A 13633-nucleotide genomic window follows, 5' to 3' on the forward strand; every position below is an offset into this window, starting at 1 on the left:
ATTTTACCTGCTTGCCTGTGTCTTTATAGTGTTTTCCCTAAGTATTCAAAGTATTCACCTTTCCCCCCACCCGCTCACTCCACTCACTATCATTTTTCAGACTGATTTTAACTTTCATTGTTCAATTAGTCTCCTGAGAACTATACACTGGCTTATTGTATCTCCATATACCTGTAAATCAAAGCTTGATCTACACAGCAGAGAAGCAGAACTACATCTTTTATAGAACAGCTGACATTTGGAAAGTTTAGACAAGCTTTTGGGTACAGTCTTTTATCATCTCTGATAACTAAACAACAACTCAAGCTAACTACAGGTTAAAAGCAATTTCTCTTAGTTTAATCTTATTATGTTAATCAACTCTTTTACTACACACATAACAGCTGCAGTAGCAATGAATAACTTCATTTCAGTGCCTTAGAAAATGTCTTTTTCTTTGCACATCCTACTCATCTGCTCTAGAACACATCACAGCTGTTGGCTTAAAGCTATGGGTTGAAGTCTAGTACAGCGCTTCCAGGCACTTCATTTATCTGTCTCTTTGATAGGTGTACAAACTAACTCTTTTTTTATAAATACAGCCTTCTTAATCCTAGTGGAGAAAAAGTGTAAGAAGATGTAGCATCAATTCCATAGTTAAAAGCTATCCAGAAAGCATGGACCTACAGATTTACGTTCCTCCTTTGAATTAAATATGAAGACATAGTTTTCAGATCATAAATGCATTTACTGTTAGAGCTTTAAAGCATGAAATTAGCACCATGAAAAGATCACTAAATCACTAAAATAATAAAAATAAAAATGGAAATATATCATTAGTCTCACTGTAGTTATCAGACATGATCTGTTTTCATACTCGATCATGAATGCAAGGACCAGGATAAAAAAATTACGTCTTGGAAAAATACTTGTTATTTGCAAGCGGAGTCCATATGTACCTTTTTAAACCACAACTTTCACCAGCACAGAAGGGAGGAGAGCTGTCTTCTATTCACCATAGAAAGTGCCCTCTTGCTCATTTCCTTCTTCCACCTGACGTAGCGCTCCTACGGAGGAGCAGACTGGCTGCTCTTCAGTCAAACTACACCTCAGTCCTAAGGCCACACCTGGAAGAAACCTGAAGAATGCTAAATGATCATATGGGCAGCATAGCTCCAAAATTGCCTGCTAGTGGTAAATACATGTTCTTCTTTACATAAATCCATGTGTATGTTCTAACAAGCCATTACCTCACCACAAATTACCTAGCAGGAGGTCTTGGAGTCTATCTCACAGGTAAGAGATGGTTTTTGGACACTGCACCAGCCCTCCCTCAGTGCTGCAGTGCTTTGGTGAAAATCTTGCACTCTACAGAGCTACACAGCAAATACCTGGGATTCACGTATTTCCAGTGTGGCTCCAGGCATTCCATGTGCCTGCAGGGAGGAAAGCAAAAAGATGGGTCCCAGGGAACATTACCTCTGCAATCCCCCTGCGGTTCTGCACAGTGACACCAATGCTCAAATTATGCACATCTTCAGATACTACATATTTCTGCCTTGCTCTATTATTCTGGTTTATCAGATCTCTGTGAAATTCTGCAGTTTCATTGCCTCCTAAGGTTGCACTTCAAAATATTACTGAGCCCAGCTTGCAAATTTACCATCCAAACCAGGGTAATCCTCCATCTCCATAAGTTTTTATCCATTTTTTTCTTTTTTTTTTTTTTTAATTTGTAGGCTGAGTACATTCTTCAAAATAACAACTAACATCTCAACAGTTATTGTCAATGAAGGAATATCCTTGTGCACAGTTTTGATGCCAAAATAAATACAATTTTCCTGCTTGAAAAGGTCCCGCAGACAAGAAAGCTATGCTTGCAGTGCCATAATTGCATCAAAGAATAAGATACTACTGCTTTAGTGTCAGGACAACTATCAGAAGAGTTGCTTTTTAAATATGGACTTTAGAAAATGCATAAAATGTTGTTTCCTAAGTTCCTCGTTTGACGGTTATTTCATTATATCGCATTCACAGTGAGAGGATAATCCCTTTAGCTGAACAACAACTTATTATCCATGTTCTCTCAATTAGAAATAGCTTATTTGCTAACAAACCAAACCCCATAAACACTCCTGCCTCCAGCTCAATTTTCTATAAGTAAGTGTATCAGAGGCGTAGTAGGAGTGAGCTTGGTATGAAAGGAAGCGACACAGAAATGGAAGATATTTCTGATAATATAAAGCTAGATTGCTGTGCAAATTGTGTGTGAATACTTCTACTGTTTACCAAAAGCCTGCTACTCAGTTGCATGAAGCAACTGTAAATGAAGTTAAATTTTCTTCACTTCCTGACAGTTTGGGGCTTCACAAAAACGAGTTTTGGAAAACTAGAAATGGGAGAGAAGGGCAGCTGGAGGAATACTTTTTAAACCCGTGTATTTCAGAAACACAAAGAAACGGTGCAAAGGAGAAAACTGGTTTTGTGGATCTAGTTTATTAATAAGCATTGTAATTAACAAGACATCATGCTGTACAGAAACCTGAAATAGAACTACCGCAAATTTACTGGACTTTAAGTGCTGCTGGACTGTAGTATATGATGTCCAACTGCATGATTTGTAAAGTGTGGTTAGGGCTGTTTCAATACACAGACATACACTGCTCACTCTCAGATCCTGTAGTATGCCATAGAGCAGGGAGATTTCCCAGAAATACAAACTCAAATATTTACAAGAAATCGTCAATCTCTTCTTCACGAGGGATAACATAAGTTATACACAATTTTCCTACGTATACCAAATAAAATCTTTGCCTTCAACTTTACTTTGTGTCTGCACAAACCAATCCCTTCCTTTTTATTTATCCAGTGAAACAATGGTAATAAGAGCAATCATTTCATTGATAATCATTCATTAAGGATTGGCATTAAAGCTGCAAAAGCAAAACTTGAGCAAACAAATAAAGTCAAGTGTAAATTTGCAAGCTTCAAAAACTCAAACTTTATAAGCTTGAATCAAACAACCTTGAGCTAATTGACCGTTACTGACTAGAAATTATTTAGGTCTAGTGTCTTTTGGCTTGACCACACTGGAGGCAGGGTAATAGCGGTAGCTCGGGGCTGATGGGTTCCACCCTGCATTACAGCTTGCTCAGAATACAACAGAGCAAACTTTCTTTTCTCTTACAAAAACCCCAAACAGATCTATACGCACCGGGGTCATAGATGTCTGATACAAAGCCGCTGCTCTCCTCCAGCGCTACGCCAAGAAAAAAAAAAAAAGACCTGGCTGGATTCAGAACCACATAACTAATGTTATGTCAAGCTAGCTGTCATGCTAACATTCATAAACCCTCAGGTCCTATTAGCACGGGCTCATTGCCATGATAATTAGCTAAATGACCTGCATCCGGCCAGCTCACAGCCCAGAGAGAGCAGGTGCTCAGTAGTCTCTGTCTGGCCAAGCAGACATGCCTAATTATTCTTTCTTTAGAATTAAGTTACACTTCAGAATACAGCACAGTTTAGGAAAACAAAGAAACAGCATATTTGACTTCAAACAGTTTGACTTCAGTTCTTTTTTTAATTTTTTTTTTTTTTTTTTTTTAAAAAAGGGGGGGGGGGGGGGGGGGCGGAATAATCTAGGCTAGACTGTGTGACACACAACTTTGAAGGCAAAGGTTTTCCTTTACTGTTACACTGTATGAAACAAATCTAATCATGTAACTACCATTTTACTGTATATTGTATATAGGATTGTTTTCTCCACAAATTCACACAAGTAAGATAAAATAAGTTAAATGACTAAAAAAAGAAATTACACAAAAATATACAGTCTATGTACTAGATAAATTATTTGTATATATGGCGAGATGTGTAAAGAGTCTCTAGTAAAGTTATTCCTCTGGATACTGACATGCCACTCAGAAAAACGTTGCCTCAAATGCATAGTTTATATATTAGATAAGTAATATATAAAAACGGAGGAACCATTTAACTCCTGATACAATGTATATTTACAATTAATTGTTCTAGATCTTGTTGATGGAATTTTAGAAAACCACAACACAACGTCATGGACATAACATTTAATAGTTCCTATAATCAGATTCATCTTTACAACGCTTTAAGTAATTTTTTGTTGTTGTTTGGTTTTGGTGTTTTGTTGGTTATTTTGTTTTGAAGAGAAAGGGGGATGGTTAATTGCTTCTGTACCTTAGAGGGAAAAAAACCCAAACCCAACGCCCTAAACATTCAAATGTGAAATTTGTTGGGTTTTTTCCCCTACCTATGAAAAAACACTAATTCTGGTCCCTTTACCTTCTCCTATTAAAATCCTAAAATTGCACAAATGAGTTCTTTGCCAGGAAATTTCAGTTACAATTTTCAGCCAGAAAGGAAATGTTGCAGGCAAAAAAATTGAGAGTTTTCCAATGCAGCTGCCAATTCTGTAAACATTTGGTATGGCAGCCCTCTGTAATAAAAACTAAAGTCCTCTGCTTACAACAGGCAGCATTAGCTGTCAGCATTATTCTAAATTTGCACAATTAATATGTTTGGTAAATCTGTGTAAACTACAGATAAGCTTTTTTTGCGTATCCCTGAAAAGGACTGCCGAATTTTCTCATCGGGATGTCTCCAAAGCAAACAACAAAGGGCTTTGTATATATTAGGTATGAATGAATTTGTCAAATTTTTAATTGTCTTGGAATTGGAAATGAGTTGTGTCAGCTATTGTGTGTCAGTACCCAAAGGATTATTATTTTTTTCCAGGATTTACATGCAACTGGAAGCCAGTGTGCCACATCCTTCCTAAACATTATTGAAAACTACATTAAAAAAAAAAAAGAAAAGAAGTACATCATTGATAATCTGATGTTCATTAATTAAACCCTATCAGTAGGTTAAAAGTGAAGCTTCTTTTATTTTGCACATAAAATCTAAATGTGATTTGAGTAGATTTACAGTGGGGACAGCAATATATAAAGCTACTTATACCTGCTGGGCACATAAGAGAAGCTCTTTTAGCATTCATTGGAAACCCTCAACAACTTGAACTTCTGTAAATTTTACAAGCAGCTAATATTACAGCATTTTTACACACAGTTTCATTTATAAATTACAGATTTAAGTTACAATATGAAGCCTACACAGAGCTCTATCCATATGAAATATTCACACAGTCTTTTTTCCCCTCCATACAACTTCGATTGTCTCACTTAATATAGCAATAAAACCAAACAAAGTTATGCAGGTTTTTTTAAAGCAAAGATTTCTTGGTATGTACATACTCTAAATGATGAAATGGCTAAACAGCAACAAAATACTAGAAGGAAAATGTGTTTTTTCATCTAAGGAACCTCCTTTCCACCCACTGTAGAATTTACCAGCTTTTTTCTGCTACTATTAAGAATATATCCTCTAGTACACAGAACACTGAAAAACGTCCCTCATCTTTAAAGAGAACCACCTTGAGACTTTATCAAATACTACGACTGGGGTGTGTTCATGATTACATTTATCCAGTTTTCATTACCTAGATTCTTCATTTTTTGCTGAGAACTGTGCTAAGTCACAATGACAAGTACTCCTTTATTTCATAGGTTTGTGAAGTAACTAATATTACAGCTAACCTTTTCCTGAATACTTACAATAGGTGAATATAGCTGTAAAAAAAAAAAAAAAAAGACAACTTATACATCACTATAATATTATTTTAAACACCAGTTAGCTTGCAGCCACGACATCACATCACCCAAAAAATCTACCCCATTTTCTTACTGTTTTCAGCAGTGCCCATGTAACTTTCAACTAACAGGAACAGTAGCCAAAGCAAGCTCTGCAACATAAAAAAAAAAGAAAAAGTAGAAATAGACTTATGGCTTGAAAAGCATAATACGTATCATATTGTTGCTTGCAATATTGTAGAATGGAAACTCTTGGAAATTAAAAAAAAAGTTTATATTTTTTTCCAGTTTTGATCTGGCATATCCTATCATTGTCCAGTTGTTTATTTCACACAGAAAAGCCTAGCTGAGAGCTTTCTACTTCATCTACCGCATTCTTTCAAAGAATAAATACCTGTAGATTGAGCCAATCAAAATTAAAATAAAAAAAAGTTGTCATGTTTTAAAGTATATTTTCCTTCTTAATTACATAAAAGATAAATTTTGGTGGAAAGATCTATCATCCTTCTTGAGAATTACATTTTAGGATCTTATTCGTTCTATTATGTAAGGTAATCAAATGACAAATTGCCCACTTGATCTCTATTGCTAAGCAAATGGAAGATGAAATCTATGAATATGCTATAAATTATAACAACAAAAAAAATTTGAGTAAGGTGTATTTAGACTGTAATATTCCCCAAACTGTACTAAGAAATTGCTTTCAACAGGGAGGAAGAACTGCTGGCAAATATTTGCACTATATGGCCCATATAAGAAAATGAACAGAATGTTGTGTTTTTCTTTTGATTGTTTCTGGGTTGTGGGTTTTCTTCCCCGTTTTGTGGATTTTACCAAGAACTATGGTAAATTTCTTTTAACTAAGTCCTAAGGATTTAGCTTTTCAATTTCAAATTTAGGATTCTATATACATAAATATTCACAAGCCTAACAAGTTTGTATATGGACCAAGAACAGTGTTAGGCTGTGACTATATACAGTCACACTTAAAGCCTGAAATAACGGGTTTGTCAGATATGCATTTATAGCTGGTGCTCATGTATAAACGTAGTGCTACTCCCAGACACCGGTGCCTGGTGGGATGCGGCGAAGTTTGCCAGAGGAATGACTTTGACAGGATCTTCACTGGCGCAATGTCTTTTGCAGGTGTTGTAGAACTGGGGCCGTGGCCCACCCTGGCCTTTGTCAGTGTCGTCCTTTGGAAGGGGCCTCCCAAGAGTGTGTCGTCCCTCAGGCCTGGCTCCTCGGCCCCAGCCTTGCTGGAAGCCAAACGATGGCAAAGGGGTGTTGGACTGCTGATACTGTGTCAAAGAAGGTGGCATCCAGCAGTTGTCAGAATGGCCTAAGATGAGACACTCCTGCGTGCAGGTTTCAGAGGCTTCAGCCAGGGCTTTCTGGAGATTTACTTCAATAGCTGGGAGGATGGAAAAAGACAAGACATTATTAGAGGTCCAAAGACTGATGTGCACAGGGAATCAAGGTTAATAAAGCAATCCCAGTTCTACAGTAATGGCCACAGTTTGGTAAAAAAATACCTCCAGGTGTACAACTTAAGTGAAAGTCTAGATGTTCGCAAGGTTGGGGCCCACAGTGTTGTCATTGGCTAACATCATAAAAAAGTTAATGTTTAATGAACAGATGATACCATCATTACAGCTATGTATCTAAAGCCCTTATACATTCTACTTAGAACGACCTTTTCCCTTTTTAAAATAGTCATTTGTGTAATAAAGCTAAAAGCTTTATATTAATCAATATCTAAATTCTATATATTTTCACATAACTACTTGAAAAAATATAATTATTAAAATTAGGATATTTTTTAATGTTCTCTTAAAACTAGATTTTTTTATTGTTTTGCTTTGTTTAAGGCAAAACAAAATTAATCTGGACACATAGCAAAAGATGGTACATTGGCTTCAAAGATGCATTCAAGAGCTTTAAGAACCAAAGACAGCGTAACAGCTATTTTAAAGAGAATTGATTTCTCCATGCATTCAATACTGCAGACCTTGAAAAATCAAAGGGTAATAGCAAAAGAAGCTGTAACCTCTGTAGTTCACTAGTAATCGAACCAGATTTTTTCAGTAGAAGCAAGGTTTGTGCCCTTGAAAAGGATTATAGAAATTATAATTTGTTCAAAGGCAAAGTAAACTACTAAATCTGAAAGACGTAATTTGCAATACAAACAATCTTGATCAGTTTCATTTAAACTGTGGCTTTACCATGTTGTATAAATTCAAACTAATAGAATTAAACTTCTAGAAATCATTCACAGAATCCCAGGATGGTTGGGGTTGGAAGGGACCTCTGGAGATCATCCAGTCCAACCCCCCTGCTATAGCATGGTCCGCCCAGAGCAGGTTGCCCAGGATCGCGTCCAGGCAGGTTCTGAATATCTCCAGGGAAGGAGACTCTAAACCTCTCTTGAGCAGCCTGTTCCAATGCTCTGTCACCCTCAGAGTAAAGAAGCTTTTCCTCATATTCAGATGGAAATTCTGTGTTTCAGCTTGTGCCCGTTGCCTGTCCCCATCCTCCTGACAACTACCCTTAACGTATTTGTAAATGTTCATAAGATCTCCTCTCGGTCTCCTCTTCTGCAGGCTAAACAGACCCAGCCCTCTCAGCCTTTCCTCGTAAGAGAGATGCTCCAGTCCCCTCATCATCTTAGTAGCCAGCCACTGGACTCTCTCCAGTAATCCCTTGTCTTTCTTGAACTGGGGAGCCCAGTACTGGACACAGTACTCCAGATGTAGCCTCCTCAGGGCAGAATAGAGGGGGAGGATAACCTCCCTCGCCCTGCTGGCCACACTCTTCCTAATGCACCCCAAGATGCCATTGGCCTTCTTGGCTGCAAGGGCATATTGCTGGCTCAGCGTTAACTTGTCCACTAGGACTCCCAGGTCCTTCTCCGCAGAGTAGCTTTCCAGCAAGTCAACCCCTAGCCTGTACTGGTGCATGGGGTTATTCCTCCCTAGGCACAGCATTTGCCTTTGTTGAACTTCATTAGGCTCCTCTCCACCCAACTGTCTCATCTGATCCTTGAAATAGTTTTCATATTTTATGTGTTAATTTTATATTCATGGTTTAAACATGGTTTAAATACATGAGGAGTGAAGAAGAGTATCTGATTAGATATTTCGCTGTGTTGTCTTCACAAAATTTTCCAATAAAAGATACATACGTATTTTTAATATCTGTCTTCATTAAATTAACATTTAAAATTGGATTCTGGCCCATAACTACTGGAGAAGGTATGCTGCTAGGAATTACTTGCGGATACGAGTTCTGAGTAGAGCCTCTCACCCTCTGAGTTTTATGTTTAAACACATGCTGCATTTCTGTTTTAATAAATACTTTGCATATTGAAATCTGTGTAAAGCTACAAAGCAGAAATACATATTTCACTGTTACCCCTCAATATAAATGAATTAAGTTTTTTCTATCAGGCACTGAAATACATAATGCTGCTGTCCAAAATACAGGATACATCTATTTTAAAAGCACCACATTTAAGTAGACAACTGGTTGCTTCTTGTCTATATTCTCGATTATTTCTCCTTAAGGGTGTTGTACGAGTATGTGCCAGTTAGAGAAATGATTGTTTATAAATGCAATATTGCCCTGTAACTGGCATTTCAACACGTCTTCAGTCATTTTGTCTCAGTATTTTTCAGTGTAATCCTGACAAAGCTTTGGCACCTTGCTGTTGAAATACTAATCCAGTTTTGATGGGCAGTAGGAGACATAAATATGGAAATAATTCAGCAGAGGCAATAGTTCCTGCAAAAAAAAAGTTACTACTTGTAGATTAGTCTAATCTTTCTGTGTCCTACTATCTGCTATTAGAGACATAAATTTGAGCATATACAAGTCTTGTTAAGCTCTGTAATTATCCAGGTTTGCTTCTCTTCTGATCAAGGCAACTCATTGAAATCAGGTACAACCTTGACAGAGTGTTGAGTTATCCCTGTTTTATACAGAAACTGATCTTTTTTTTTGGTATTTATTAAAAAAACCCTTTTTGATACCCAGTACCTCAGTGTTTCTTTTTATCTCAAGGCTTTCTAATCACTCTTAAAATGCTATTAATTCAGTTAAACTGAAAACCACACAATTATTTATTTGGAAATAATACTTAGGCATTTCTAGCTCTTGACAGCAAGTGGTTACACCACTTGCATTGTACTCTCTCTCTCAAACTGCAGTAAGAGAGTAAACAAAGCTAAACCATCAAAAGAAGCATTTGGCAATAAAAACTTAACATTTAAGCTTTAGACAAGGCAACTGCAGAAATAAAAGGTCACTTACAAACCATTCTCTACACCATCTCGACAGATCAGTAGGACAGTAATTCCGTGCCATGTGTTGCCAGACTACCTGTAGACTTGGAACATGTTACCATGCTAAGAGTAACATTGTCAGAATGACAGTCTTGTTTATTCTGTTAATAGAGATATTTTTATCTCAGTTTTAGTTTTAGCAGAAAAAATTAACGAAAAAATAACAAAAACTTTAGAACAATCCTGGGCATAATCCTAAATTATGCATACAGAGTATTTCTGCTTTGAGCTGGGGTTTCATTATACAACAGTCTGCCAATGCAGGACTGTTTAGAAGATACACTTTTTGTAGCAGTCATAATCTTTCTTTTAATGTCAGTATGTGCTACACGTAATCTTGGTTGTCAGAGTATGTTTTTCATCACTGCTTATGATTAATAGCATGTAAAATAGATAGTTGTCATTAACTTTGAAGAGTTAAGATCCTTTTCTACTGAGCACCTCTGCAGTGTTGCAGAAGAACAGGAAATAAAGTATTTAGCAAATACAAGTACTTTTCTGTAGGATGCCTGACTCAATTTTTTTCCAACAGTAACAGTCAAGTTCTGGTTTATAATATACTACACTCAGTAAAAAATTAAAATAAATAAATTTTTAAAAAATCTATTATATCCTTAGCCTCTAGACTAACTTTAAAAGGAGTACAATTGTTTTTATAAAAATTAATAACACAGTTTTGTGGGTTTTTAAATCCAAATTGCCTGTGTATTGGCCATAGCATTAGTGCAACCCTGAGGCAGTCTTTAGGAGACTGGGTATGCTGTAGGAAACCAAATGAACTAAGGGTGTTACAATAAATATAGCGTGAGGCAGGCAAGGTCCCCGATATCTGCATTTCAAGGAACTTAGAAAATCTCATGGACATGTCTGCTGCAGTAAACAGTACTAGCAAAGAAAATTGGGATCCAAACCAGTTTCTATTTGGTGTAAAGTAAAAATAAATATATTCAGCAGTGTGAAATATTATGTTCTTAGCACAATGAAGTAAAAATTACTGTTGAATGAACCTAGAACAAAATGTAGGAAATTTTCTTCATGAATATTCACCAGGCATTATCTTTTTTGCCTGCTCTTCCAGCCCATGAAATGTAGCTTCTTTCTGTCAGTTTAATTAATTCTATATTTTCCTAACGTATCCTCACTCTCCTGCTTCTTTAGCACCTGAAATCCTTCTAAATAGCTATTTGGCACTGACATTGCACTGTCATCTAAACTATGCTTTACTTGTTAAAAATCCATTTTTAACAATTCCCTATTTTATCAAAGAAGAGAGCTTTACGTTGGCAATGTATTATACTTACAAGAGAATGCAGCTGATTTAGAAATATTCTGTTACAGCCTTAACACGCAAAGAGGTCGCTGTAACTGGCACTGAGACATTGTCCTCAGCACCGTGTCTGGCTTCCCCTCCACCACTTGCTGCCTCCTTCGAACAAAGGATGCTCTGGCTGGCTCAGCCGAGCATCCCAGAGGACCATCTGAGGAGGGATTCAAGCCACACAGCTGGGAGAGAGGGAGGTTCAGTGCTCAAGTGGCCATTTATCAGAGGCTGTGTGAATTGACCGTGGCATTTTCTAGCTGCTACTCTTTAAGCTTCCTTCTATTTTGCATCTTTGCAAGTCATTGCTAAGTGTGGGTGAAAATAAAGTTTTCTGAGCCTTTCTCTCTCATTTGAAAGTAGTAATGTAGGCAATTATTTGCATCGTCCGATAAGTACTCAGTGGTAGGAAACATCTGTGACATCTGCCTCTACCAATCAAGCAAAAGAAGGTTCCTGCTGTCTCCAAATATTTTCAGAAGAAATTATGGTTTTCACTACTGAAATTCAGTGTCTAGTAACATCTTCTCACATAAGATATGACAGGTTTATAAATGGAAATAGAAATGTACATATCCCCTGTGTATTATGAATAAACAATACATTCCATCGAATAAACAATACATTCCATCGAACTTACCAGTCTACCTCATTTCTTACTTCACTCAGTAATAAATCCTTAATTTTATATATTTTTTTTCATACTACATGGAGACTTTTCAACCATGACATACAAGTAGTATGAAATAGAATTTTTAATTCATAAAATAGAACACACTCATGCACATGTGAGTTTACCACTTTCATTTGAACTCCAGATTGTTTTAGGAATGAAACTATTTTTTAAATTGTCTGCCTCAGAACTAAGAACATTTTTAAAGAACGTGTCTGTCACTTCTTATGAATTGTTTAGATCGGAACTGTCAAATATAACTAAAAGCACAATAGTTAAAAGACTTTCTTCAGTGTTCCACAGTCTTTATCATTTATAGGTCAAAGCAGCTTTCAGTAAGAATATTTACTTTCACTTAAGAAAATGTGGAATTCCAACCTTGCTAGGTACGTATCCTTCAGTCAAAACAATTATAAAAAAAATACCATTTGATCTTTTTTCCCTGCTTGCTTTGGTTAGATACTTTCTGTGGTTATAAAGCCTGCGTGGGGTTTATAGATAATAAATAAAAATGTTGGTTATTATCTTCGCTTTTGGGGGGATGAAAGCTGAAGAACTCTACCATGCTACTCTCCCTCTCGGTCTACAAAATATGTGGCACAATACTGCATACTTTGGCATCTCCAGCTTAATATTTTGTTCCAGTTTCAAGAATATTTCTCATAGAGAATTCTGAAATGAAGACAAGCTGTTAGTATGACTGTGTCATCAGCAGTCTCATAATGCTGAAAAGTTGGAAGCGTATACTTGGAGTATAAATGATGCACTTTCTTTTCTACCCCCATGCCCTCCCCTCCACCCCCAAAAAGGAGACATGCTGCTAAGACAACATCAAGAGTGATGGTTCTTTTCTTGGTCTGGCACAGAAGTCATCACTTGCATCGCAGAATCACCAGAAGACTTAGGCTGGAAGGGACTTTCTGCTGAAAGCACGATATCTTTCAAAACAGAGTATTTTTTCCAAAGGTTTAGGCCAAACTTTCAGATCTGCATATATACCTCTAAAAAAAAAATAAATCTGCATGTATATGTTAAAAGGGAGATGTGCATTTCTAAGAGTTGAATTGTCAAGAACATGAGCTCCTGGAGCAGCCTTAAAACAGCTCCACCTTTATCCACATGTGTAATAATGACTGAAAGACATTTGTAAATGTATTCATTAGCAAAGTACTTAGATTCATTAGAAGTTCACAAAGTGCCAGACTGCACTGTACCGATGCAGGCTTAGGAGCTCATAAATTGAGAAAAAAAAATATTCAAAAACAATTAAAAAAACCCCCCAAAACAAAACAACTTAAAACACAGAATATAGAGTGCTTGAATTTTAAAGCTATGTAGCTGAAGTCTTAATGAAAAGCCAGTATTGAATTTGACACATTTTGGATGCAAACCATCCAGTGTTACATTTAGAGCACTCTTGTTTCATAATAAAGCAAGCAACAATTAGCAAGCAATTAAGCAAATTGCCCATAATTATGCCATTGCTGAGCTATTTTTCATATTTTCACAACACAGCACATATATGAATACATGGCTTGCAGTGCCAATGCTATTCTGTCAGCATCCAGAAGTGCCTCTCATTTACTGAAGCGTTTCGTATTAAACAGCTCCTGTCGCACATTCGGTGCTCTCT

At 36.7% G+C, this 13633-nt stretch overlaps 1 protein-coding gene across 1 annotated transcript in view; it reads right to left on the reverse strand.

Annotated features, from left to right (window-relative positions):
* Positions 1–6688: 6688 nt before the first annotated feature.
* PCDH11X (protocadherin 11 X-linked) overlaps positions 6689–13633 on the reverse strand; it is a 452326-nt gene continuing 445381 nt past the window's right edge. The window contains exon 6 of the mRNA XM_035898661.1: positions 6689–7080. Within this exon, the coding sequence (XP_035754554.1) occupies positions 6689–7080 (392 nt within the window). The remainder of the gene's footprint in view (positions 7081–13633) is intronic.

Source organism: Egretta garzetta, unplaced genomic scaffold (genome assembly GCF_000687185.1).
Source record: "Egretta garzetta isolate BGI_Z169 unplaced genomic scaffold, ASM68718v1 scaffold220, whole genome shotgun sequence".
NCBI lineage: Eukaryota > Metazoa > Chordata > Aves > Pelecaniformes > Ardeidae > Egretta > Egretta garzetta.